Below are 22,215 nucleotides of genomic sequence, written 5' to 3' on the forward strand. Positions count from 1 at the left end.
TGTGGGCTCAACCACACTACTTCTGAGACCACTTTTCCCCTGCAGATTTGTGGAACGAAAAATGAAACCCAAGTGCCTGCGGGTCACTTTCTTAGAATCGAGGCATGGCCTATCGCTCGTCTGGATCGGTTTACGGCCACAAACACCCACAGCGTGACGCATGTGGACAGAGCAACGCTGGGTGTTGATTCGAAAAGCACGGAGGTACCTCGGTACTATTGTAGGCCACAAGGCTGGTACAGCATTGGGTAGAGGGACGGGAGGAAATTGAGGACTCGTCACACGGGCAGGCGCTACTCTAGCTAGCTATGGCGCTACTAGGGGTCAGAGATCCAGGTCCATGTGGACAGGAGGGGGTGGGGTCTGTGGGTCAGTACCACCACTCTCGTCCTCTGGGGAGGAGGGAGCTAGCGTAGCCACTGACTGGCCAGTCGCTGGCCGGGGGTAGAGAGGCATTCTGGGACGGAGTAGGGGAGGAGCCTATGGTGGCGGTGGTCTATTGTTATGGCCGGAGAGGAGTAGTGGGGGAGAGAGACGAGTCATAAACAAAGGACTTTGACTTTTAATGGAGTAAAAGTTAAAGAAGCAAAATGAAAACTAGTTGACGAGGCGTCGCTCCTCAGACTGACTCAGATATAAACCCCCGCAGGTCTAAATGGTGCAGTGCAAGAAAACAGCCAGAACAGATGCAGTATAACAGCCTTATTCCCTGTTGAGCGTTAATCTTTAACCCCTTCCTCTGGTCCTACTCACTTCCGCTGCGGTCCCTCAGCAGGTAGCGGTTGACGTCCTGGATGTTGGTGTTGATGGTGGGCCCGCTAGGGACGCTGCCCGGGGTCATGTTGGGGTCATTCTCAGGGTCGATGTTCTGCAGGCCCTTCCAGGGTACCCCTGGACAGAACTCTGATGGGACACGATGAAGAATCATCAGTACAGACTGTGCTATTAAAATATTGTCCAGTTGTGGGGATTATTTATTGCTCATTGTTTTTATTTTATTTTCAACTTTTGTCATAAAATTGATAGGGAGGGTCACATATTCTAAATAAACTTTTGCTAAACAACGTCTTGTTTTAGTGATTTACTGTACAGCGGTGTGTAACCAATCCAGGGTTGTGTGCGTGTCTCTCACCCGGGGGCCAGGTGATGGAGGTGCCGTTGGTGATCTTGTCGTTGGGGCTCTTGCCCTGCGGGCCCCAGCTGTCGGGGGCCACCAGCGGGCTGGTGGGGGACTCGGAGCTGGACATCAGATTGTAGGGGCTGTAGGAGTCGTCCAGCGGGGGCTTCCCTCCCGGAGGGCCCAGATTGGGGGCAGCAGAAATGGCACCTGGGAACACAGTATGACAGCCAATGGAAATGAGTCACAACGAAAAGGGCAGCTGTATGACTACTAACAGAGTTGAGTAATATACAGGGCACGGGCCTACCAACAGAGCTGACCTATACTTGTAAGATAGAATGCAGGCTCATACTCAGACGTATAAATACAGAGTTTAGCTACACTTGTAGGGCTGAGAAGTATAAATATGATTAGCTACACTTGTAGGGCTGAGAAGTATAAATATGTTTAGCTACACTTGTAAGGTAGAATGCAGGCTCATACTTAGATGTATACATGCACCGCACGGTCAATTATAATAATATATATAATTTATTAGAGACACCGCTTGACTCAACTACACCAAAAACAGGTTAGCCGTATTTGTGGTCTACCATGAACAGGAAACAGAGGCCCTGGTTGTTCCAGTATTGAGCTAGCTGCCGTTTTCCTGTTAGCTCTCACTGGGCTATGACGCAGACGGTTGGCTCAGGGCTGCTGGTATCTGTGGTCTGTGGCACTGTGGTAGTGGTGTCAGAAACTAAGGCAGTGAGACTGTTTGTGTGACTTCGAGTGAAAGAGCAACAGTCACATTTAAGCGCTGTACACTGGCCAAAGTGTTGTCGTTCAAGTTGGTTTATTTTTTTGTCATATGTACAAGATATGGGTAGAATGGAATGTGTGTGTGTGTTGTTCCTACCATGCTTATTGAGGTTGGTCTCCATGTGGGAGGAGTTGTCCATGGCGTTGGCGTGTGTCCACTGGGACAGGCGGGACTGAGGCTGGGGGGGCTCCTTCATGGACAGACCCCCCACCTCCATGCAGTTTACATTCATGTTTGGATTGAGTCCAGCTACAGGGGAGGACACACACACACAAAACCATAAACGATCGATCCAATTCAAATCAATCATATTCTCGAGTTGTTTTCTGTCGGTGACTCAATGTAGCATTCGTGCCAGATCCTGAGAAATGTGTGGCCTTGACGAAATGCACTCAGAGGGTCGATTCTGAAGGTGTGTGTGTGTGTGTGTGTGTGTGCGCCCCGCCACACTCACAGAGAGGGTAGGGGCTGTAGGAGTTGGGGGAAGACTGCGTCTCTTTGGTGTGCGGGTCGGAGAGGCTCTGGAGGGGTCCCTGGGGGTGTCCGGGGAAGGAGGGGGGGTCCAGGGATGATTTGGTGGCGGCGGGGCCCGGGTGGGACAGCGGCTGCTGCTTCAGCAGGAGGGCCTGGTACAGCTGACGCTGATGCTGCTGGATCTGGTGCTGCATGTTGTTGATTGTACGTGCAACCTGGAGGGATGGGGGGGAGGGAGGGAGGGAGGGAGGGAGGGAGGGAGGGAGGGAGGGAGGGAGGGAGGGAGGGAGAGAGAGAGAGAGAGAAGTGGAGGAAGGGAGAGAGAAGTGGAGGAAGGGAGAGAGAAGTGGAGGGAGAATGAGAGAGGTGGAGGGAGAGGTGGAGGGAGGGAGAGAGAGAAGTGGAGGGAGAGAGAGAAAGGTAGAGGGTGACAGACAGAAGAAACATTCAGTGAGCATCTCCCAGAGGCCAAACCAGAGAATGACAGCCCAGCTCTCTCCCTCAGCCCAGCTCTCTCCCTCAGCCCAGCTCTCTCACTCAGCCCAGCTCTCTCACTCAGCCCAGCTCTCTCACTCAGCCCAGCTCTCTCCCTCAGCCCAGCTCTCTCCCTCAGCCCAGCTCTCCCACTCAGCCCAGCTCTCTCACTCAGCCCAGCTCTCTCCCTCAGCCCAGCTCTCTCCCTCAGCCCAGCTCTCTCCCTCAGCCCAGCTCTCTCCCTCAGCCCAGCTCTCTCCCTCAGCCCAGCTCTCTCCCTCAGCACGTCCCCAGCTACGCGGGTGGGGTTTTCATTTCTCTTCCCTTTTAAAGTTAAAACTCGGCTCCGCCGAAAATGAGGGTCTCCCTCAGTGGACCCTGAGTGGAAATAAAGGCTTGAAATGAAATAAAATGAAATAACGCTATTAACTACAAAAGAGCCCAACTTCCTCAAAGTACAATTTCTCTATGTGTGCCGAATATAACTTAAAAAGATTTAATTATGGGTAACATTTGATTTCGATTCACGCCCGCGACATAGAGATGTGTCATTAGAGAGTGGCGGTGGACAGGAAGTCGGGCGCGGGAGGACTGGGGGTCGCGGGGTCGACGGGACTCACTTGCTGCTCTTGTTGTCTGATGGGGCCGGAGACGTTGCGCTGAGCCTGCATCATCTGCTGCTGGATCTGTAAACGCTGGTACGCCTGGAGAGAGACAGACAGGAGAGAGACAGACAGGAGAGACAAGAGTAGAGACAGAGTAGAGAGACAGACAGCAGAGACAGTAGAGAGAGACAGCAGAGACAGTAGAGAGAGACAGACAGTAGAGAGAGAGAGAGAGACAGACAGTAGAGAGAGAGTAGAGAGAGACAGCAGATAGAGAGTAGAGACAGTAGAAAGAGAGACAGACAGTAGAGACAGAGTAGAGAGACAGACAGGAGAGAGAGAGAGAGACAGACAGGAGACAGTAGAGAGACAGACAGTAGAGAGAGAGATAAAGTAGAGAGACAGACAGGAGAGAGAAACAGTAGAGAGAAGATAGAGTAGAGAGACAGAGAGAGAGTGTGTGTGTGAGAGAGAGAGTAGAGAGACAGAGAGAGTGTGTGTGTGAGAGAGAGAGTAGAGAGACAGAGTAGAGAGAGATTTAGTTTGGACATCCAATGGAACACAACCACTGTAAAGACTGTCAATCAGTATCCCTGCACCCACCCTGATCTATACATGCTGTATATACACGCTTTACATACTAACTGAAAACCTACCATTCATATACATTAGTAAATATTACACTTACTTTTCACTCAGTTCACCTATTTGTATTTACATTTTAAAATGTTTGTTGTTTGCCTTGGCAATGTAAACGTATGCTTCCTGTGCCAATAAAGCCCTTTGAATTGAATTGAGAGAGATGACGGCCATCACCTTACTCAAACAGACTTGTGGGGAACACTTGAATCATCATGACAACAATTCTGTCTACTCTTACGAGAACGAGTGGTTGGATTATCTGATACAGAGAGAGAGTGAGAGAGTGAGAGAGAGAGAGAGAGAGAGAGAGTGAGAGAGAAGGCAGATTAACTCACCATTTGCAGTTGCTGTAGTTGGTACAACAGGGTCATTTGTTGAGGGTTTATTGGTGAGGTTAAAAGTGCAGGGTTCAGACCAATGTTTTTTGCGGCAAACTGCAAGAGCTGTGCTTGAACCTGGAGAAAGAGGGCAGGGAGACCAGAGAGGGAGGGGTTTGAGCACCACAACGCCACTCACACACGAGAGGGTTATTACAAAAGACTAGGGCGTCGCGGAGGGGGTAAACTGGTCGCATGTGTGTGTGTACCTGAGGGGTGAGAAACTGAGGCACTTGAGCGCGTAGACTAGGCTGGGAGGAGCCGAGAGGCGGCACTGTCGGCTGAGGGGGCGGAGCCTGCTGCTGCTGCTGCTGCATGGCCCGGGCTTGTGCTGCTCCGCTACTGCCAAACATTCCACTCTGCATCTACACACACACACACACACCGGCGGGGGCGTCGGTAAGCGCGTCACACTCTCGCTCGTTCAAACCTCCGTCCGTTTCGCTGCGTTCTGACTGCGCGGCGCTATCCTGGGGCGTCGCTAGCGGAGTTCTGACTGCTCCTCCCTGGGGACGGCGGGCGGGGGGGTCGACCTCCCGCTAAACGCCGAGAGCGTCGACTGAGAGCGCTCCGTTCAGTGCGAGACTCACCGGCCGGACGTGTGTTAATGAGCGCGTCGTGGGCGTCTTGTGGCGGGACGCCTCGCGGGCGCCTCCGTGGCACGCTCATTCAAACGGGGCCCCAAAAAGCCTGGCACATTCTGAGCACTCACAGGAGTCGGATCGAACGGCGAGCACAGTGAAAAGCGTTCTAGTCTGAACTACAGGCCAGTGAAGGACAGATGAGTGAGTGAGAGAATTCAGTTCTGTGTCAAGGGCTTTTGTTTGGGCTCTGGAGGACCATACCGCCCCCATACAATAAACACACTTGAGAGAGTGGAGAGAGAGGGAGACGGAGAGGGAGAGAGATAGAGAGACGGAGAGAGAGAGAGCGAAGGAGAGAGATAGAGAGACGGAGAGAGAAAGGGAGAGAGAGACGGAGAGATAGAGAGACGGAGAGAGATAGAGAGACGGAGAGAGAGGGGGAGAGAGAGCGAGGGAGAGGGGGGGGGGGGGGGGGGGGGCGGTGAGGAGAACTAAAATTATAGCATTCACCATGTCCTTGTGGTGTGCTGTATTCTTGTTTTATTTTGGGGGCAAGGTAGTTTGTGCATGTTATTTGTGTGTGTGTGTGTGTGTGTGTGTGTGTGTGTGTGTGCGTGTGCGTGTGTGTACCTGTCTGTTGTTCAAGTTTTGCATGGCCAGCCCCGTGGAGGCCGAGCCCAGGCCCTGGCCCTGCAGGGGGAGGAGCTTCAGACTGGGAGAAGGCAGAAACGGTGAGGTGGAGACGTCATCTGACAGACCGCCATCCTGAACCAGGGGAGGAAGGAAGGAGAGAGATGGAGGGAGAGAGATGGAGGGAGAGAGGAGGAAAGGAGGGAGAGAGAGGGGGAGAGAGAAGGGAGGGAGAGAGAGAGGAGGGAAGGGGGAGAAGGTAGAGAGAGAGAAGGGAGGGAGAGAGAGGAGGGAAGGGGGAGAGAGAGGGAGAGAGAGAGAAAAGGGAGGGAGAGAGGAGGAAAGGAGGGAGAGAGAGAGAAGGGAGGGAGACAGAGGAGGGAAGGGGGAGAGAGATGAGAGAGCAGGAAGGAAGGAAGGAAGGGAGGGAGAGAATCGAGGAAGAGAGAGAGGGAATAAACAATCATTCATTAATAAAATACGCTGTAATCCATTACTAAACACGGTATAAAACTATTAGACGGTATACGCTTGGACCATCACATTTTTGGCCCATATTATTGCGTAGCTGGGTTAGGGGGGGGCCGCGGGCGTACCTTGTCCAGGAAGGGGCTGCGGTCGGAGGAGGCGTCTTTGGAGTGGGCCAGCGCCCGGCACAGTAAGGGCTTGTTCATGCCGTTGTTGTAGTCGGACACGCCCATGCCGCGCTTGTCCAGCTCCGTCTTCTTCTCCAACAGAGCGCCTAGGGAGAGAGGGGAGGGGGTTCATACGAGAACGTGCGCGCGCGCAGACACACGCACACACACACACACACACACGCACGCACTCCCACACGCACGCACGCACACACCCAATACGCAGGGCGACTTACTCATGGCCTGGTCCAGATTCATGTTGTTACTCTTTAGGGCTTCCTCCGCTGGGTCCCTCTGCAAAACAAGATGGACGACATGGAGCTCTCAGTGACGTGGTGGTCAAACACACCGCGCCATGACAAGCAGAGGATTCATAATAAATGTGTGTGTGTGTGTGTGTGCGTGCGCGCGCGTACCGGGAAGCCCATGTCAGTGAGTTGTTTGATGAGACGGTTCATGATCCAGGCTTCGTCTGGTTTGTTGGCCATCTTCCCCTGAACGAGCACGTCCAGCAGTAGCAGAGAGAGAGAGAGTTTAACTGAGCGGATCCACATCGTATTATCTTTCACTTATCATATCGTAATCATGGGTCAAGTGCTTCAGGACGAGTTGCGTTTATGTGTTCTGGATCGCTGCTGATGCTTTACAAACCACTTCAAACCGCAGCTAGATTAACTTGAGATTAAATTCGGGGCTAAAATCAAAGGGGTATCAGCGCCCAGTGGGTGACCTCTGACCTTGGGCGGGCCCTTCTTGGGCTGGTTGCTCCAGGAGTTGCAGGAGTTGCTCTCCTGGGGGGCGGGGCTGTTCCACATGTCCCCGTCGTCAGTGTCCCATTGGCCGGCCGACATGCCCATCTCCTCAGCTCCGCCTCCCCAGCCGTCTTGCATAGATTTGGGGGCTGGGGGAGGTGGAAAGAGAATTAAGAGCGTGAGAAAGGGGTAAACAACAACAATCAACAACAACAACAATCCGACTCACTCAGTCACTCAGAACAGCATCCTTCTTATCATCAAGGAAGCCTTTACACAACGTTGTGCATTTCAACTGCAGTTCACGAGACAGCCACATGGTGTCAGTATTGTCATTCGAGCGTCTATGACTCGCGTGCTTTCTGACTCCTATGCTTTCCTTCATGGGAATATTTAGAAGGGCGAAGGACGAATAAAAAGGACTAAAGTCAACTGGAGCTTTCAAAAGCACTATAGACACCTCTGACACACTCTGAATCCACTCACAACAGACGGGTTAACAGACGGCATCCATATCCGGCCTCGCCAACACACCCGAGTGTGTCCACCGTTGGCGCCCTTTCGACTAGCGTTTTTAGCGTGCGTGTGTGTTTCGGTACCTGGCTTGCAGGGCGCAGACGCGGGGGGTCCGTTGCTCCTGCTGTAGGGTCCTGGGGGGGGCTCGTGGGCCCCCTCGCCCCCCCAGCTCCCCACGCCCCCGGGGGGCTTGCCCCACGCCGAGGTGCCGTTGTCCACGGAGGGGGACGGGGTGGCGGGATCTCCCCAGGCGGGCTCCGACTTGGGCTGGACGCTGGGCAGCTCCCCCCAGCCTGGGAGAGGAAGGTGGACACAGGTTGGACGTCCTGTTACTCCACAACGTGTACCTGAGCGAACTTGTCCTCACGCTGACGCCATATCCCAAAGGTCAAGTTACTGTATGCGTACGAGAGCTAACTAGTCCTCCCATGTCGCCATAATCCCAAAAATCAAATTACAGAATACGCACGAGACCTCACAAACTTGTCCTACTGACGCCATATCCCAGAGCACAAGTTACTGCCTTAACGCCTAGCACTAGATATCTAGTTGTTTTGCGATTTAATTTTTCCATATATTATAAACATATATTTATATAGTAACCTCACCCCAAAAAAATGCAAGAGCAACCTCGCCATCTAACATGGCCGGAGCTAGAAGGACAGAGCCCGATTGGAAGTGTCCACGACTCCGCCCTCTTCCAGGCTCAGCGCGCTCCGCCGCCCTCAGGCCATCCCAGTGAGTCACGGGCCGAGAGCCGCCCTCACGTGTTAATTAGAGAGGCGGGCGGCGAGCGTTGACTCCGTGCCATGGCGGCTTAATATAGCAGCCCTTTCAGCAGGGGGCAGGCAGGCAGCGACAGCAGGCCTTCAGAAGCCCCGGTCTGCCCTGCGGGGACGATGGCAGCGCGGCCGTGGCTGTTTAACTCCTGGCCCGCGCCCAGCCCTGCCTCCTCCCTCCTGGCTTGTGTGTGTGTGTGTGTTAGGGTTGTCAGGGTGTAGTACCCAGGCAGGGGCAGCAGGGGGAGCTGGTGCCATTCATCACCGTAGAGTGAGGAGGCGCGTTCCTGCTCTGCTATGCATGCATGTATGGCTTTTGTCTACCGAGAGGGATGTTGAATTGAATGCCTTGAGGATATGCTTTCAACTACTAATAGTTTTAGGAGGATATTTACTTAAACATGAGAAACTTTAAAGAAAAGATAGGTTTTATGGTAATTTCAGTCAACTGTGGGACAGACACTACGTTGGCGATGATGTATGCAAAGTATATTCATGATATATTTTAACCATTCAGCAAAGTCAGAATAATGATCTGATATATTCGATGGTATGATGGCATGGGACCCAGCAGAAGCCAGTACCAGTATTAAAGGAACGCGCAAACTTTTGGGGAAATTGTCGTATTTTTCATCTTCCCCAGAGTCGGATAATAAGACGCATACCCTTCTCTCCTCTGTTTGGAGGTAGGAAGCACTGAGACCCGTCAGAGCCGTTAGCCTAGCTTAGCGCAATCACTGGGAGTGGATTTGAAACATTAGCCTGGGCTAACGGCTCTAATGGGTCTCAATGCTTGCTACTGCACGCGCAGAAGGGTATGTATCTTCTTATCTGACTCGGGGGAAGGTGGGCTAAATGAGCTAAGTTCAGTGGAGCGTGAGAGTGCGCACAACTCCTGGTTTCAATGAACAGTCACGTGCGCCCGGTAGGGTGATACAGTGAATAAAGAAGAGAACCAGCACTCACGAGATAGACGGTACGGTCTTTAAAGTTTTAATGGGCTAACGGACGCGTTTCGGCCTCAAGCCACCATCATTAAGGCCCGAAACACGCGCGTTCGCCCGTTAAAACTTTAAAGACTGTACCGTCTATAGGTATAGGTATAGGTACTGCATTTGTAATGCGCTCCCCATCCAGTTGTTACACTGGCCAGGAGCGCAGCCCAAGGGCAGAAAGAAAGGGAGAGGAAAGATTGCACAAAAAGGGAGGACAGTACACAAAGACAGTCTAGCACTCAAGCACACAGTGTGGGGGAAATCGTGTCAGGTCTTACCTGGGTTGGCGAGGGGGGGTCGGCCCTGCGGCCCCCCGCCCTGGTGCGGGGCCGCCGTGCAGGGCGAGCCGTTGTTGTTGTTGTTGCCGCTGCCGTGGTGCGTCGGGGGCTGTCCGTGGTGCGTCGGGGGCTGTCCGTGGTGCGTCGGGGGCTGTCCGTGGTGCGTCGGGGGCTGTCCGTGGTGCGTCGGGGGCTGTCCGTGGTGCGTCGGGGGCTGTCCGTGGTGCGGGTGGTGCTGCTGCTGCAGGTGGTGGTGGTGTTGGTGGTGGTTGCCGTTGCCGGTGGTGACGGAGTGTTGTTGTTGGTGGTGGTGGTGGTTGTTGTTGTTGTTGGCGACCATGCCGTTGTTCTTGGTGGCGGGCGGCGCCGAGTTGCCGCTGCTGCTGCCGCCGCCACCGCCGCCGCCGCCCTGGTGGCCGCCGGGGTTGTTCTTGTCCCACATGTTGACGGCCTTGTTGTAGGCGTTGGGGTCGCCCCAGGTGGACGTGCCGTCGTCGATCTCCATCTTGCGGCGGATGGACGGGGGCGAGGGCTCCTCCCAGCCCGTGGGCTCCATCCCGGCGTCCGGTTTGCCCCCTGCGCCGCCGCCCCAGTTTGAGCTCTGCTTCACGGACCCGGGGCCTCCCCAGGAACCCATGCCTCCGCCGCCGTTGGAGGCTTCCTGGGGCTTGGCCGCCGCCCACCCGGGGGCGGGCCCGCCGTTGGAGGCTTCCTGGGGCTTGGCCGCCGCCCACCCGGGGGCGGGCCCGCCGTTGGGTCGCTGGGTCTCCCCCCAGCCCCCTCCTCCTCCTCCTCCTACAGCGGGCGCCGGCTTAGCCCAGCCTCCTCTGGGGCTCTCCTTCCACCCTCCTCCTCCTCCTCCTCCTCCTCCTCCGGTCTCGCCCTCCCACATGCTGCCGGAGGAGCCGTTCTTTTTGGCGGCGGGCTCGGCCGGCTCCCCCCACTCCCCACCGCCACCTCCTCCTCCTCCTCCGCCACCTCCTCCTCCGCTGGAGCTGTTGGATCCGGCGCTGCCGTTGCCCCAGGCGTGGGGGGGCTTGGCGCCGTCTCCCCACGTCTGGCCCTGCTGGGGCTTCCCCGGCCCGTCCTCCCAGCCGGGGGACCTCTCCTCCGGGGAGGAGGAGGAGCCCCAGGACTGGGGCCCGTTCTTGGGGTTGCCGTTGCCGGGCTCCCCCCAGCCGGTGGTGGTGGTGCCGCCGTTGGGGGCCTTGGGCGGCGGCGGTTCGCCCCATCCGGGGCCGGCCTGGGCCTGCTGAGGAGGAGGGGGCGGACCCCCGCCCCAGCCCGACGACGACGACCCTCCTCCCGGGGACCCGCCGGGACCCTCGGCTTTACCCCCGGAGCCCGGGCGATGCCCCGGTACGCCCACGTTATTCGGACCCCCGTTGGTCGGCGGCGAGGCGGGGGACGGGCCGCCCCAGCTGTCAGCCATGTTGCCGCCGGAGCTCTTGCGCTCGAAGGCGGCAGTGGATGCGGCGGCGGCGGCGGCAGCCTCCTCCATCTCCCAGGCGGTGTGCTGGCGCACGGGCGTCTGGCCCCAGCCTGTGTTGCAGAGCACCCGGGGGTCCAGGTCCTGGCGGGGCAGGGGGGGAGGCGGGGGCTGGACGTCCATGCTGGAGGACCTCTCCCTCCGGCGGCCGCGTCCCTCACTGCTGCCCCCGCTGCCCTCCTCGCTGGCGGGCGTCGCCGTAGTCGCCGCCGCCCCCCCCTGCGGCTGGCCCCAGTTGCCCAGGGACTGGTCCGGGGCGGGGCCGCCCGACGGCGAGTCCCAGCCTTTGGATTCGCCGCCACTGCCGCTCGCCGCTGTTTTCCCCCAGTCTCCCCATCCTCCTCCCCCTCCGTCTCCGCCGCGGCCCCATGCCGAGGGGGCGGAGTCCCAACCCGAGTCCTTGGAGGAGGAGCAGGAGGAGGGGTCGTTGTTGTTGTTGTTGGTGGAGGCCTTGGCGTCGCCGTTGCCCCAGACGGAGCCGCCCGCGTCCCCGTTGAGCTGGGAGGACTCGGTGGGGGACTGGCCCCCCCAGCCGGGCAGGCCGTAGACGGGGCTCATGGGCTCGGGGTTGGGCTGCTGCTTGGCGTGGCGGCCGTGCCCGTCGCCGCCGGCCTGCTCCATGCTGAAAGTGGCGCCGGAGGCGGGGGAGGAGGCGGCGTCGTCTGGGCTCATCATGCCCCCGCCCCAGGGGCTCCCGCCCCCGTCCATCCCTCCGTTGCCCATCCCGGGCGGCGGCGGCGGGTTGCCGGACGACAGGGCGGCGCCGTTCCCCGGCCCGCCCCCCCCGCCCTCGTGGCCCAGCGCGGGCCAGGCCGAGGGGTTGGCGTTGGGGTTGAGGTTCAGGTTGAAGCCGGGCTGGGAACTCCAGCCGGGTGCGCCCCCGGCGCCGCGACCGCTGCCCATCCCCAGGCCGTCGGGCTTCCCGTCGGCGGGGCCGGCGCCCCAGCCCCTGCCGCCCGTGGCGGCGGCGACTCCGGCCGCCATCATGCTAGCGTTAGCATTAGCCTTGAGAGAGGAGGGGTAGTGAGCCTGCTGGCTGGCCGCCATGCTCATATTGCTGCTGCTGCTGATGCTGATGGAGGTGTTGGTGGCGTTGGTGGCGACGTTGGCGTTCGGGGCACAGTCACTGCTGACGGAGGAGGGGCATCCTGCTGGTTGGTCTGCGCTACTGCGGCTGATGGAGGGCCAGGCGTCGGTGTCGCTGCCGTCGATGATCACTGGCTCCCAGCTGCCGGGGGCTTGGCTGGGGCTGCTGCTGCTGCTGGAGGGGGGTGGTGGTGGTGGCAGGGCTTCCCAGTGGGGATTCTCATACTGGGCCACAGGGCCACTCTGGAGGGACTGGTCTGGAGAGAGACAGAGAGAGAGAAGAGAGTGATAGAGAAAAGAGAAAGAGAGGAGGGAGAAAGCGACGGCCAGAAAGAAAGAGGGAGCGGGAGAGAGGGGGAGAGAGAGAGAGGGAGAGAGGGGGAGAGAGAGAGAGGGAGAGAGAGAGAGAGAGAGAGAGGGAGAGGACGTTAGCCATTAGACCCAGGAACACCATGTAATACACTCTCGGGGCTGCGGGAAGCAATTCTATCTCCACGCTTGGTTACGTTACGAGTGTCCTGACTGGCTGGCCGTAAGCGCCGGCCACGTGACTCCGCCTCCCCCCCCGCCCCCCACCCCCGGTCGTAATCAGGATGCACAGTCGAGCGTGCCGAAAGTCACATCAGATCGGCCACATCCATACATCCCCCTGCTCTGGTGCGCTCGCACGGAAGAGGTGTGTGTGTGTGTGTGTGTGCGCGTGTGTGTGTGTGTGCGGGAAAGGGGGGGTGGGGGTGGCTGCTCTCCTCCTCCTCCTCTCCCTCTATTCCAGCTCTCCTCACCCTGCTCTCTCTTCCATCCCTTGCTCACTCTCATCCGGCTCCAACCAACCCCCCCCCCCCCCCCCCCACACTTATCCCCCTGCCCCCACTTCTACTGTCTCCCTCCACTGTACCTCCCATCTCTTCTTCCACTCCCCCCCCTCTCTCCTCCTCCCCCCCTCTCTCTCCTCCTTCCCTCCCCCCCTCTCCTCTCTCTCTCCTCCTTCTCTCTCCTCCCCCCTCTCTCTCTCCTCCTTCTCTCCCTCCCCCTCTCTCTCCTCCCCCCTCTCTCTCTCCTCCTTCTCTCCCCACCCCCCTCTCTCCTCCCCCAGTCTCTCTCTCCTCCTCCCCCCCCCCCCCTCTCTCTCTCTCTCCTCCCCCCCCCTTTCTCTCCCCCCCTACTCTGAGAGGCCCCATCAGTCTCTATCCTGGCTCCCTGGTCATGGCTGTGAAGGGAAGCCCAAGTGGAACGCTGCTCATTTATTGGAATGAGACCAGGACGGCTCCCCATCCATCACTAACCCCCCCCCCTCCCCCCCCCCAACACACACACACACACACACACACACACACACACACACGCACACACCCACCCCTGCTCCAGCAGACCAACCCAGGACCCGCAGTCACTGCCTCTACTGCACCGTAGTCACACGTGCACACCCCCCCCCCCCCACACACACACACACCCACAGACACACATAGCCACACATGCTGGGGACAAGGGAGAAGTGTATTCTTTGACTGCTTTTTACTGTCACACATGTACACACACAAACGGGCAACTCACACACACACACACAGAATTTTAATTCTCCACTGTAAAGCACTCTGTGCACTCGTGCTGAGAAGAGCGCTCTATAAATAAAGTTTTACTTACTTACACACAAACACACACACACACCCACAAACAAACACAAGGGGCCATGACTGATAATACAAACGTCCTCTCTCTACATCTGCTCTTAGTGCCTCCATGCGAGTTGGAGCTGAGGAAGAGACCCAGACACAAGCACACAATCACCAACGCAAATAATCCCACTAAGAGGGAACGCACAAGAAACACATCAGGACCAAAACCAATAATAGGCCGATTCCAGCCGCACGGGTGTAATCTATCAAGGAGGGGCAGGTAATCAATGGCTTTATTAACACTAGTGTGGAGAGAGGAGAGGGGTGTATTGATCCGGTATGCTAAGTTGAACCAGGCCTGTGTGTGGTTAGCATGGGGGCTGGTCTCATAGAGCCAGGCCTCTGGGCTGATAGCATACCGCGCATTAGAAATATCCGTTTTTAATGTTGATACATTATTAATGCAATCCTAACATCTCATAGGCGGCATCGCAAAGACCAAGCGATCCGTTCTAATGAAAAGTACAGAGGCTTGTAACGCAGACGTAGGCCTATTAGTTTTAATGAAAGATACTTATCCATGTAATGCATGAGCCTTATAATCCATGGGTTCATCTGTGGCCGTCGTATCACACGCAGTCTACGAGAGAACATATTAAAAAAAGAATGGAATCGCTGTGCTATCGAAGATAAAACCCACTTTCAATTTCATATACTAGTAATGTTTCGGAAAAACTATCCCTCGACTTAACTGCGCTTCGTTTAACTTCAGTGAATGTGCTAGTCAAAGTACCGGACCTAAACTACTGTACTTGGCTGTACTTCTTATCGACTGTTACCGTCCCGATTAAGTTATTCAATTTCCTCAAAGATTGCTGGGGAATTTTACATAATTGGAGTTTGTATCCATCCACCACAGATAAAGGCCTTGGTCCGAACAATCACCTCAAACGGAGGGGAGCGCCAGTCCATTAGAAGCCCTCACACTCTGACAGCTGCGCAGCTTTAAGATACTGCGCAATCCACCGCCTGCTCCATCCAAATGCAATTTCCCCGTCCACACACACTTATCTCCTCTCCCCAGACGGCGTTATCGCAAAGGGTCGTCGGTGTGTGTGTGTGTGCGTGTGCGAATACACACACGCAAGCACAGGCTACTCTGCAGTTCTACACACAACCACACACACACAATCAGTATACAGCACTTCATAGCAATTTTTCAGAGTGACTGAAGAGTGACCGCCAAGGTATACGGTAATACGATAATCTCCCCAAACCAGTACCACCACGGCTTTCCCAGCGTCTACAAACCCCTTCCCAGCGCCCAGAGACGACGTAACCGCTAACCGCTACTATGTAACCAGTCCGGCAGACATGCCTCCTCATAACACCCCAGGGTGTGTGTGTGTGTGTGGGATAACACCCCAGGGTGTGTGTGTGTGTGTGTGGGGGGGGGGGGCATCTAGGGTCAAGTCCGAGTTCACAGCGCATTCCGCGAGACGCAGCGAAGGTCCGGTCGGCGCTGGAACAGAGGGGGCATTTAGACGGGAGGGATCGCTCTCTTTCTGTCCCGTGGTCACATTACCGCCGGAGCGCATTCCAGCCGAGCCACAAGGACACGGCGGCTTCACAGTGATTATATATACCCACACACACACACACACATTATATACACACACACACACACACACACACGTAATGCGCTTCAGACCGCGGGGGCTTTAAACGGCAGGCCTCTCGTGTCACGTGACGCGTGTCTTTGTAGTTTTATGGAATAGCGTTCCGAGTATCAAATTGCATTTGCCTACGACTCAGCATGGAGTTTTTTTGGATGTTCATATTTCAGAGTTGAGTTCCAACAGAGCCCTCGCTGTGTGTGTGTGTGTGTGTTTATCTTTGGCAGCCTCTCTTAAGCCACGGCTCGTTTGGCACGGATTCAGATCCATTGTTTTGGTGCACGCCTGCTTGCGATTCGGTCAACTCAGAGGGGCTCCTAAAAACTAACAAACATTCGCGCGCTGTTTCTTTTTCTCCCTCCAACCCTTTATCCGCGTACCTGCTGGCTATTTTGTTTTCACGCGAGGAGTTCGATGACGGCTGCGCATGCGTCTTTTCCTCCTCCTATTCCTCCCTCCCTCTCTTCCCTCCCTCTCTCTCTCTCTCTGCTAGTCTACTGTGCAGTCGGGGACGCCATTTTATCAGACCTGAATCTCAGCCAAGAGCTCAGAGGCTGCAGCCTGCCGGAAAAAAACAACAACCTCTTGCTGTCGTTTTTGCTTTCTCTTCTCTTGTTTGTTCTGCCGCCGCCTCCTCTCTCTCTCTCTCTCTCCCTCTCTCTCTCGCAGTGTCGCTCGCACGCTTGTTCCGAAGGGCACAAAAATAGGTTTGCGTGATAAATGAACGGCGCTAGAGAAAGCACGCAGCCCCCCCCCCCCGCCTCTCTGCACTTCATCACCGCCGTCACGCGCGCCGGACGCAAAACTAAACACACAAAAATAAAACACCATGGTAGAGAGAGGGATATGGAGAGAGAGAGAGAGAGACGGAGAGAGAGAGAGGAGGGGGGGGGGGGGGGTAGGGGGTAGGCGGGAGTGAATAGGGAGTCCGAGTACCTGAAGAGAGAGAGAGGGAGAGAGAGAGAGAGAGAGAGAGAGAGAGAGAGAGAGAGAGAGAGAGCGAGGGGAGGGTGTAGGTAGAGAGCGGGTTTGAGTACCTGGAGAGGCGCGGCGGAGTGACAGCGAGGGGAAGCTAGGTGGCGCTGCTGTGTGTGGCGCCCCCCCCTCCCTCCCTCCGCTCAACATGTCTGCTGCAAAAGCCTCCCAGCCAGACCTTGACACGCCGCCAACACACTGCTGGCAGCCCTGTGTGTGTGTGTGTGTGTGTGTGCATGTCTACCGGGCGAGTGTCTGTGTCTGATTTGCGTGTGTGCACGCGCATTTTGTCTAATACAGAGTTCGCCCGCGTGCGCGTTGTACGGTAGACGACCCGGTCTTGCTCGGAGAGAGAGAGAGAGAGAAAGAGAGAGAGGGAGAGAGAGAAAGAGAGAGAGGGAGAGGGAAAGAGAGAGAGGGAAAGAGAGTACAGCAATCGGGGAAAAAAGGAAACAGGGGTTATAAGCCGCTTCCCTTCTGGCGGCGGCAATTAGTAGGGCGGTCGTCGGTTTGTGCCCCTCCGCATGAATAGGGGGGGGGGCGAAAATAACAAAACAAAAGGATTCCTGTGACGGCGTCTTAAGAAGACGGCGTTTATCCGCGCCGCCGAGAGAAAAAACCCGATTACGACGTATGTTTTACGACGTAACGAAATATCGCCGAAATTCCCCGCATACTGGCTTTAAAGCCCAATAAAACGAGGCCTCCCGAGGGAGGGAGGGAGGGAGCGGGGGAGGGAGAGGGGGAGGGAGAGGGGGGGGTACAACACCGGGGGGAGGCTCGGCTGACGCCGGGCAGAGAGAAGAAAGCGAGCAGGGGATGAGAGCAGGGGATGAGAGCAGGGGATGAGAGGCCGATAATGAGGCTGCTGCGGCTGCCATCACGAGCGCGGGCAGGTAGCCAACAGACCCGCTCGCTCGCTCAAATGAAAGGCGGCGCGAGGGAAAAGAGAGAGAGCTGGGGGGTGTGGGGGGGGGAGAGGGGGGGGGGGGTCTGGCACTGGCAGAGGGAGAAGAAAGGGAACAGAAAGGATGGCACGTCTGGAGGGACGGCGTTCCCAAAATGGCAGCGCATCAGTCGGCGACACGGGGGCGTTGGCGGCGTTCGGCCTTGGGGGGAGGCTGGACGCGCCCCGTTTCGGGCGGCGCGGCGCACTTTTTCGGGGCCCGACAATAACAACAACGACGACGATGACGACAACAACAACCCCCTGATGATGAAACGCCACGTTGGCCAAGCTGTGCCACTCACTTCCTCTTTTGTCTTCGAAACAGACCCCTTTCAGGAGCGGTCCGGCCCCTATTTGGATCACAGGCCTGCTTGTTCTCCGGATGCAGGGAGAGTAAGAGAGAGAGAGAGAGAGAGAGGGTGGAGAGAGAGAGAGAGAGGGTAGGGAGAGAGGGTAGGGAGAGAGAGAGAGAGAGAGAGAGAGAGAGAGAGGGTGGGAAGAGAGAGAGAGAGGGAGGGAGGGAGAGAAAGTGAGGGAGCGACAGTGGCCACAGGAGGGGTTTAAAACCTCATCCTTCATGTCTGTGCTCCCCTGGTGAGAGAATGGAAGAGGAGAGTGACCAACATGGCTCCTCTGGTTTCCCTGGCACCGCCTGAGCTAATGAAGCCACAAGGGGGCTCTGTGTGTGTGTGTGTGTGTGTGTGTCTGTGTGTGTGTGTGTCAAAGCGGGCATTCTCTGCCTCACCCTGCGAGAGGAGAGACACTCACGGGTCAACCTTTAACACACTCCAAATATACCCCTCTATCCCGATGAGGTCATCACTGCCCCAGTCTGAGAGGCAGCTCCAAAAATACCCCCCTGATGTCATCGGTGTGGAATCGCAGCCGGGTCCGGAGGCGGGGTTGATCCAGAACATCTTTAAGTCACATTCTGTTCCCCGCTTTCATCTTTAAACAGAACAAGCTAGAGGTTAAGAAGGCGCAATGTTGGCCTTCCCTCCACTGCCATTCCCAGAACAACAGGAACAACAGAAATGTAGCCTCGTCACGTAGGCTTTGAGGTAAGCCAGTAGCCAAATAAAAAAGGGCTGAAAATACAAATATAAGCGGGCTAGCGTGCTGATATGACAGGGCTAGCGAGCTAATATAAGAGGGCTCGCGTGCTGATATGACAGGGCTAGCGAGCTAATATAAGAGGGCTAGCGTGCTGACAGGGCTAGCGAGCTAATATAAGAGGGCTAGCGTGCTGATATGACAGAGCTAGCATGCTAATATAAGAGGGCTAGCGTGCTGATATGACAGAGCTAGCATGCTAATATAAGAGGGAGGGCTAGCGTGCTGATATGACAGAGCTAGCATGCTAATATAAGAGGACTAGCGGGCTAATATGACAGGTCTAGCGTGCTGATATGACAGGGCTAGTGTGCTGATATGACAGGGCTAGCGTGCTGATATGACAGGGCTAGCGTGCTGATATGACAGGGCTAGCGTGCTGATATGACAGGGCTAGCGTGCTAATAACAGCCAGCAGCTTGCCTCCTGGCTACGTGCTCCACAGAGACTCCACAGGGGCAGCTGTTAGGCTGCAGTTTCCCACAGACAGAGGCAGTCTGCCGCCTGGGTCTGGTCTGGTCTGGCGGCTCAGACCCCCCCCCCACTCCAGCACCTGCTACTACAGAGGCTGGCTGGCTGAAGGAACGCCCCCCCCCCCCCACACCCCTCGGATGTCCCAGATCAGCTGGGGATATGGAGATGAGGGGGGATGGGGCCCCTCTTAAGGATGGGGGTTGCAGACGGTGTGTGTGTGTGTGCAGATATAAGTAGGGGGTGGTTGTGACTCGGGGTGTGGGGGTTGGGCGGCCATGTTGCCAGGCCAGCTGGGCTGCAGGGCAGACACAGATCTGAGGAGGGGAGACACAACTGGGTCAGGCCGGTGGCTTCCGCTGACCCCGCCGCCGCCGCCGGCCCCTAATGATCTCGCTGGCGGCGAAGACCCCCGTGACCCCGGACGGCCCCCCGCCGTGACCCCCTAAAAGAGGACGCACTTCATCATCACCAGCACAGGTGGAAGGCAAGTATCCACTGGGGAGCCGGGTAGCATTTTGTCAAGCCAGAGGGAGTGTGGGAGGGAGGGGGAAGCTCTCTACCCAGCCCGAGGCTCTCTTGCCAGGGGCGATGTTGTCCAGAGGTGCCCCCCCCCCCCCGGGGACACTCGACAGCTATTAGGCCTCCGTCCTGCGTCCGTCCTCCCCCTAGAGTGGCCGTTATACAAAGATAATCGTCCGCTCGGTTCGACTGGAGGGTACGGCGCGGCAGAGTTCGGTAGAGTCCGGCTTTAGTGAGCGTCTACAGCCCGGGGGCCTCAGCATGTCAGCGTGAAAAAAGAGAGGGATGGAGGCAGGGGAGAACGGAGAGAAAGAGAGAGGGAGTGAGAGAGAGAGAGAGAGATGCAAACAGACTCTACAGCAAACTCCCCCTCAGATCACAGAGTAAGATTGCACTGTGGATATACGCCTTTACAGATGTCTTTTGTGTGTCTGTGTGTGTTTTAAGCGGGGATCTATATTTGCATAGTCTCGTGTGAACGTGTAGAAGAAAGGTAGTCAGAGCACTGCTGGGGGGGGTAGAGGAAGTAAGACCGTCATCGCAGTAGAAAACCTTCTACGGCTGGAATAGCGCTTTCTAGTCCTTGACAGAGAGACGGGAGGAAATACAAAACGCTGAGAGCCATTTACTCAAGGACCATCTTTAGTCCAAACAGACACGCATATACTCACACATGGTTACGCATGCAGACACACACACACACACACACACATATATGTTAAACGCAAGCCCTCTGGCAGAATCAGTAGGAACCGTTTCTCTGTGGCCCTCCTCGCCATTGGTGAGATCGTTAAAGGGGGGCCGCGGGCGATGGAGATGTGTGTGTGTGCGTGTGTGTGTGTGTGTACATGTCCTCCTTATTTCCCTAGTGTAGAGTAAGACCCAGAGTCTCCACCAGAGAGAGAACAGAGCCTGCATCACGTCTCTCTTCTGGGCTCTACTAGTCGAGAGACGGGACTACGGGACCGTTCCACCGTTGACCATCAGAGTCACGGCGAGTCTCGGGAGGAATCCCCGGACCCACAATGCCCGGCGGCCAGCGACTCACCTGAGTGGCGTTTGCCCGAAGAGGTGGCGGCGGTGGTGGAAGAGGACGTGGCCTCCTGAGAGCAGGAGGAGGAGGAGAGGGCGCTCAGGGCTCCGGGGGGGAGCGGCTGCCCCCTCTTCAGTAGCTGCTTGTGCTCCTGCTGGCGGAAGCGCGGGGGCACCTCTCTGGGCGGGTAGCGGGGGCCTGAGGACGAGGGCGGCTGGCTCTGCTGCTGGGCTGGCGTCTGCTGGGCACCGGAGGGGGCGCGCTTGCCATTGCCGCCGCTGGCGGGGGCGGCGGAGGAGGGGGGGGGGTGCGAGGGGGTCACGCTGGGGAGGTGGTGGTGGAGGAGGAGGGGGCCGGGCTTAGCAGACTCTGGCACTGGAGGGAGACACAACGGGAGGAGAGGGGTTAACATGGGACTGGGAGTGAGGCGGAGGCACGGGCTGGTAGAATAAGACGGAATAAATATGTATGTGGCGTAAGGTGATATAGTTAAATACATTTTTTTGTGTAGACGAATCTTTTATTGACAAGGAACAAACAACAAAATATCAACAGTTTTTAGAAAGGCAAGTATTGCCCCCCCCCCCTCCCGCCCCCCGCGTCGGGAGCGATCAGGAGTCGTAATACTATTGGACACAAGCCTTGAGTTTTTTTTTATATATCTTTTTAATGATTCGTCTATAAAAATGGTATCTAGAGCACCTTTAAGAGCCCGGAGATCAAAAGAAACCTTGAGGCTTTTTTCTTTTTCCATTTTCTCCTCCCGCTGCAACAGCCTTCTTGGACGCCCCATGGCCAGATATATGCTGTGAAGGCCAGACCAACTGCACATGAAAGGGCAGCCTGCATCCACTGTCTGAGCAACACACACACGCGCGCGCACACACACACACACACCTGCTGCTCGCCTCATCTCTACCCGACCCTAGCATTCTTGTTTTCCAGAGAGAGATAAAGAGAGATGAGAGAGAGAGAGAGAGAGAGAGAGAGAGATGCCTCTCCTCTAATGGAGTATCGTTAGCCGGTGTGGTATTAGCAGGCTGCTAGCAGCAAAGGAGCTTAGCGTTAGCTAGCTTAGCGTTAGCTAGCTTAGCCCCTATGGGGGAGCAGGGCAGAGCACAGGCCGGACCAGGCAGGCTGCCTGAGGGCTAGAGGCTGCACACACACACACAAACAAACACACTTACACACCTTTGGAGGCACAGGTGTGTGTGTGTGTGTCGCGCGTGCTGAGACTGAGTGTAAGACAACGAGGGAGAGAGAGGGAGAGAGAAAGAGAGGGAGAGGGGAGAGAGGGAGGGAGGGAGGGAAAAGGAATGGTAAAATGCCCCTGACATCTAGCATGTCATCCTTTGTGCTAGTTTACATGTGTATCCTCTGAGTCTACTTATGAGCTGACGCGCTCGGCTCCCAAGAGACCGTGACCTCAGTGTTGCTGCGAGTTGCAACATGGGTTAATGTAAACACGAGTATGCATGCCTTGTGCTGTTGTTTTAACCGCAGACCCACCCTCTCAAGGGAGGGAGAGAGAGAGAGAGAGAGAGAGAGAGGGAGGGAGAGAGAAAGTGGAGAGAGAGAGAGAAAGTGAAGGGGAAAGGGAACAGGAAGTGATTCACACATGGTGC

General features: G+C 56.5%; 1 protein-coding gene across 1 annotated transcript in view; it reads right to left on the minus strand.

Moving 5' to 3' along the window:
* tnrc6c2 (trinucleotide repeat containing adaptor 6C2) overlaps nucleotides 1–22,215 on the minus strand; it is a 39,007-nt gene that overhangs the window by 3,022 nt on the left and 13,770 nt on the right. Inside the window, 18 exon segments of the mRNA XM_084441420.1 lie at nucleotides 378–403; nucleotides 405–480; nucleotides 754–903; nucleotides 1,133–1,327; nucleotides 2,019–2,171; nucleotides 2,377–2,611; nucleotides 3,491–3,574; nucleotides 4,453–4,572; nucleotides 4,704–4,859; nucleotides 5,709–5,843; nucleotides 6,305–6,450; nucleotides 6,580–6,637; nucleotides 6,760–6,837; nucleotides 7,081–7,244; nucleotides 7,695–7,904; nucleotides 9,664–10,611; nucleotides 10,642–12,495; nucleotides 20,606–20,965. Of these exon segments, the coding sequence (XP_084297546.1) occupies nucleotides 378–403; nucleotides 405–480; nucleotides 754–903; nucleotides 1,133–1,327; nucleotides 2,019–2,171; nucleotides 2,377–2,611; nucleotides 3,491–3,574; nucleotides 4,453–4,572; nucleotides 4,704–4,859; nucleotides 5,709–5,843; nucleotides 6,305–6,450; nucleotides 6,580–6,637; nucleotides 6,760–6,837; nucleotides 7,081–7,244; nucleotides 7,695–7,904; nucleotides 9,664–10,611; nucleotides 10,642–12,495; nucleotides 20,606–20,965 (5,148 nt within the window).

Source organism: Borostomias antarcticus (assembly GCF_949987555.1).
Source record: "Borostomias antarcticus genome assembly, chromosome: 7".
NCBI classification, from domain to species: domain Eukaryota; kingdom Metazoa; phylum Chordata; class Actinopteri; order Stomiiformes; family Stomiidae; genus Borostomias; species Borostomias antarcticus.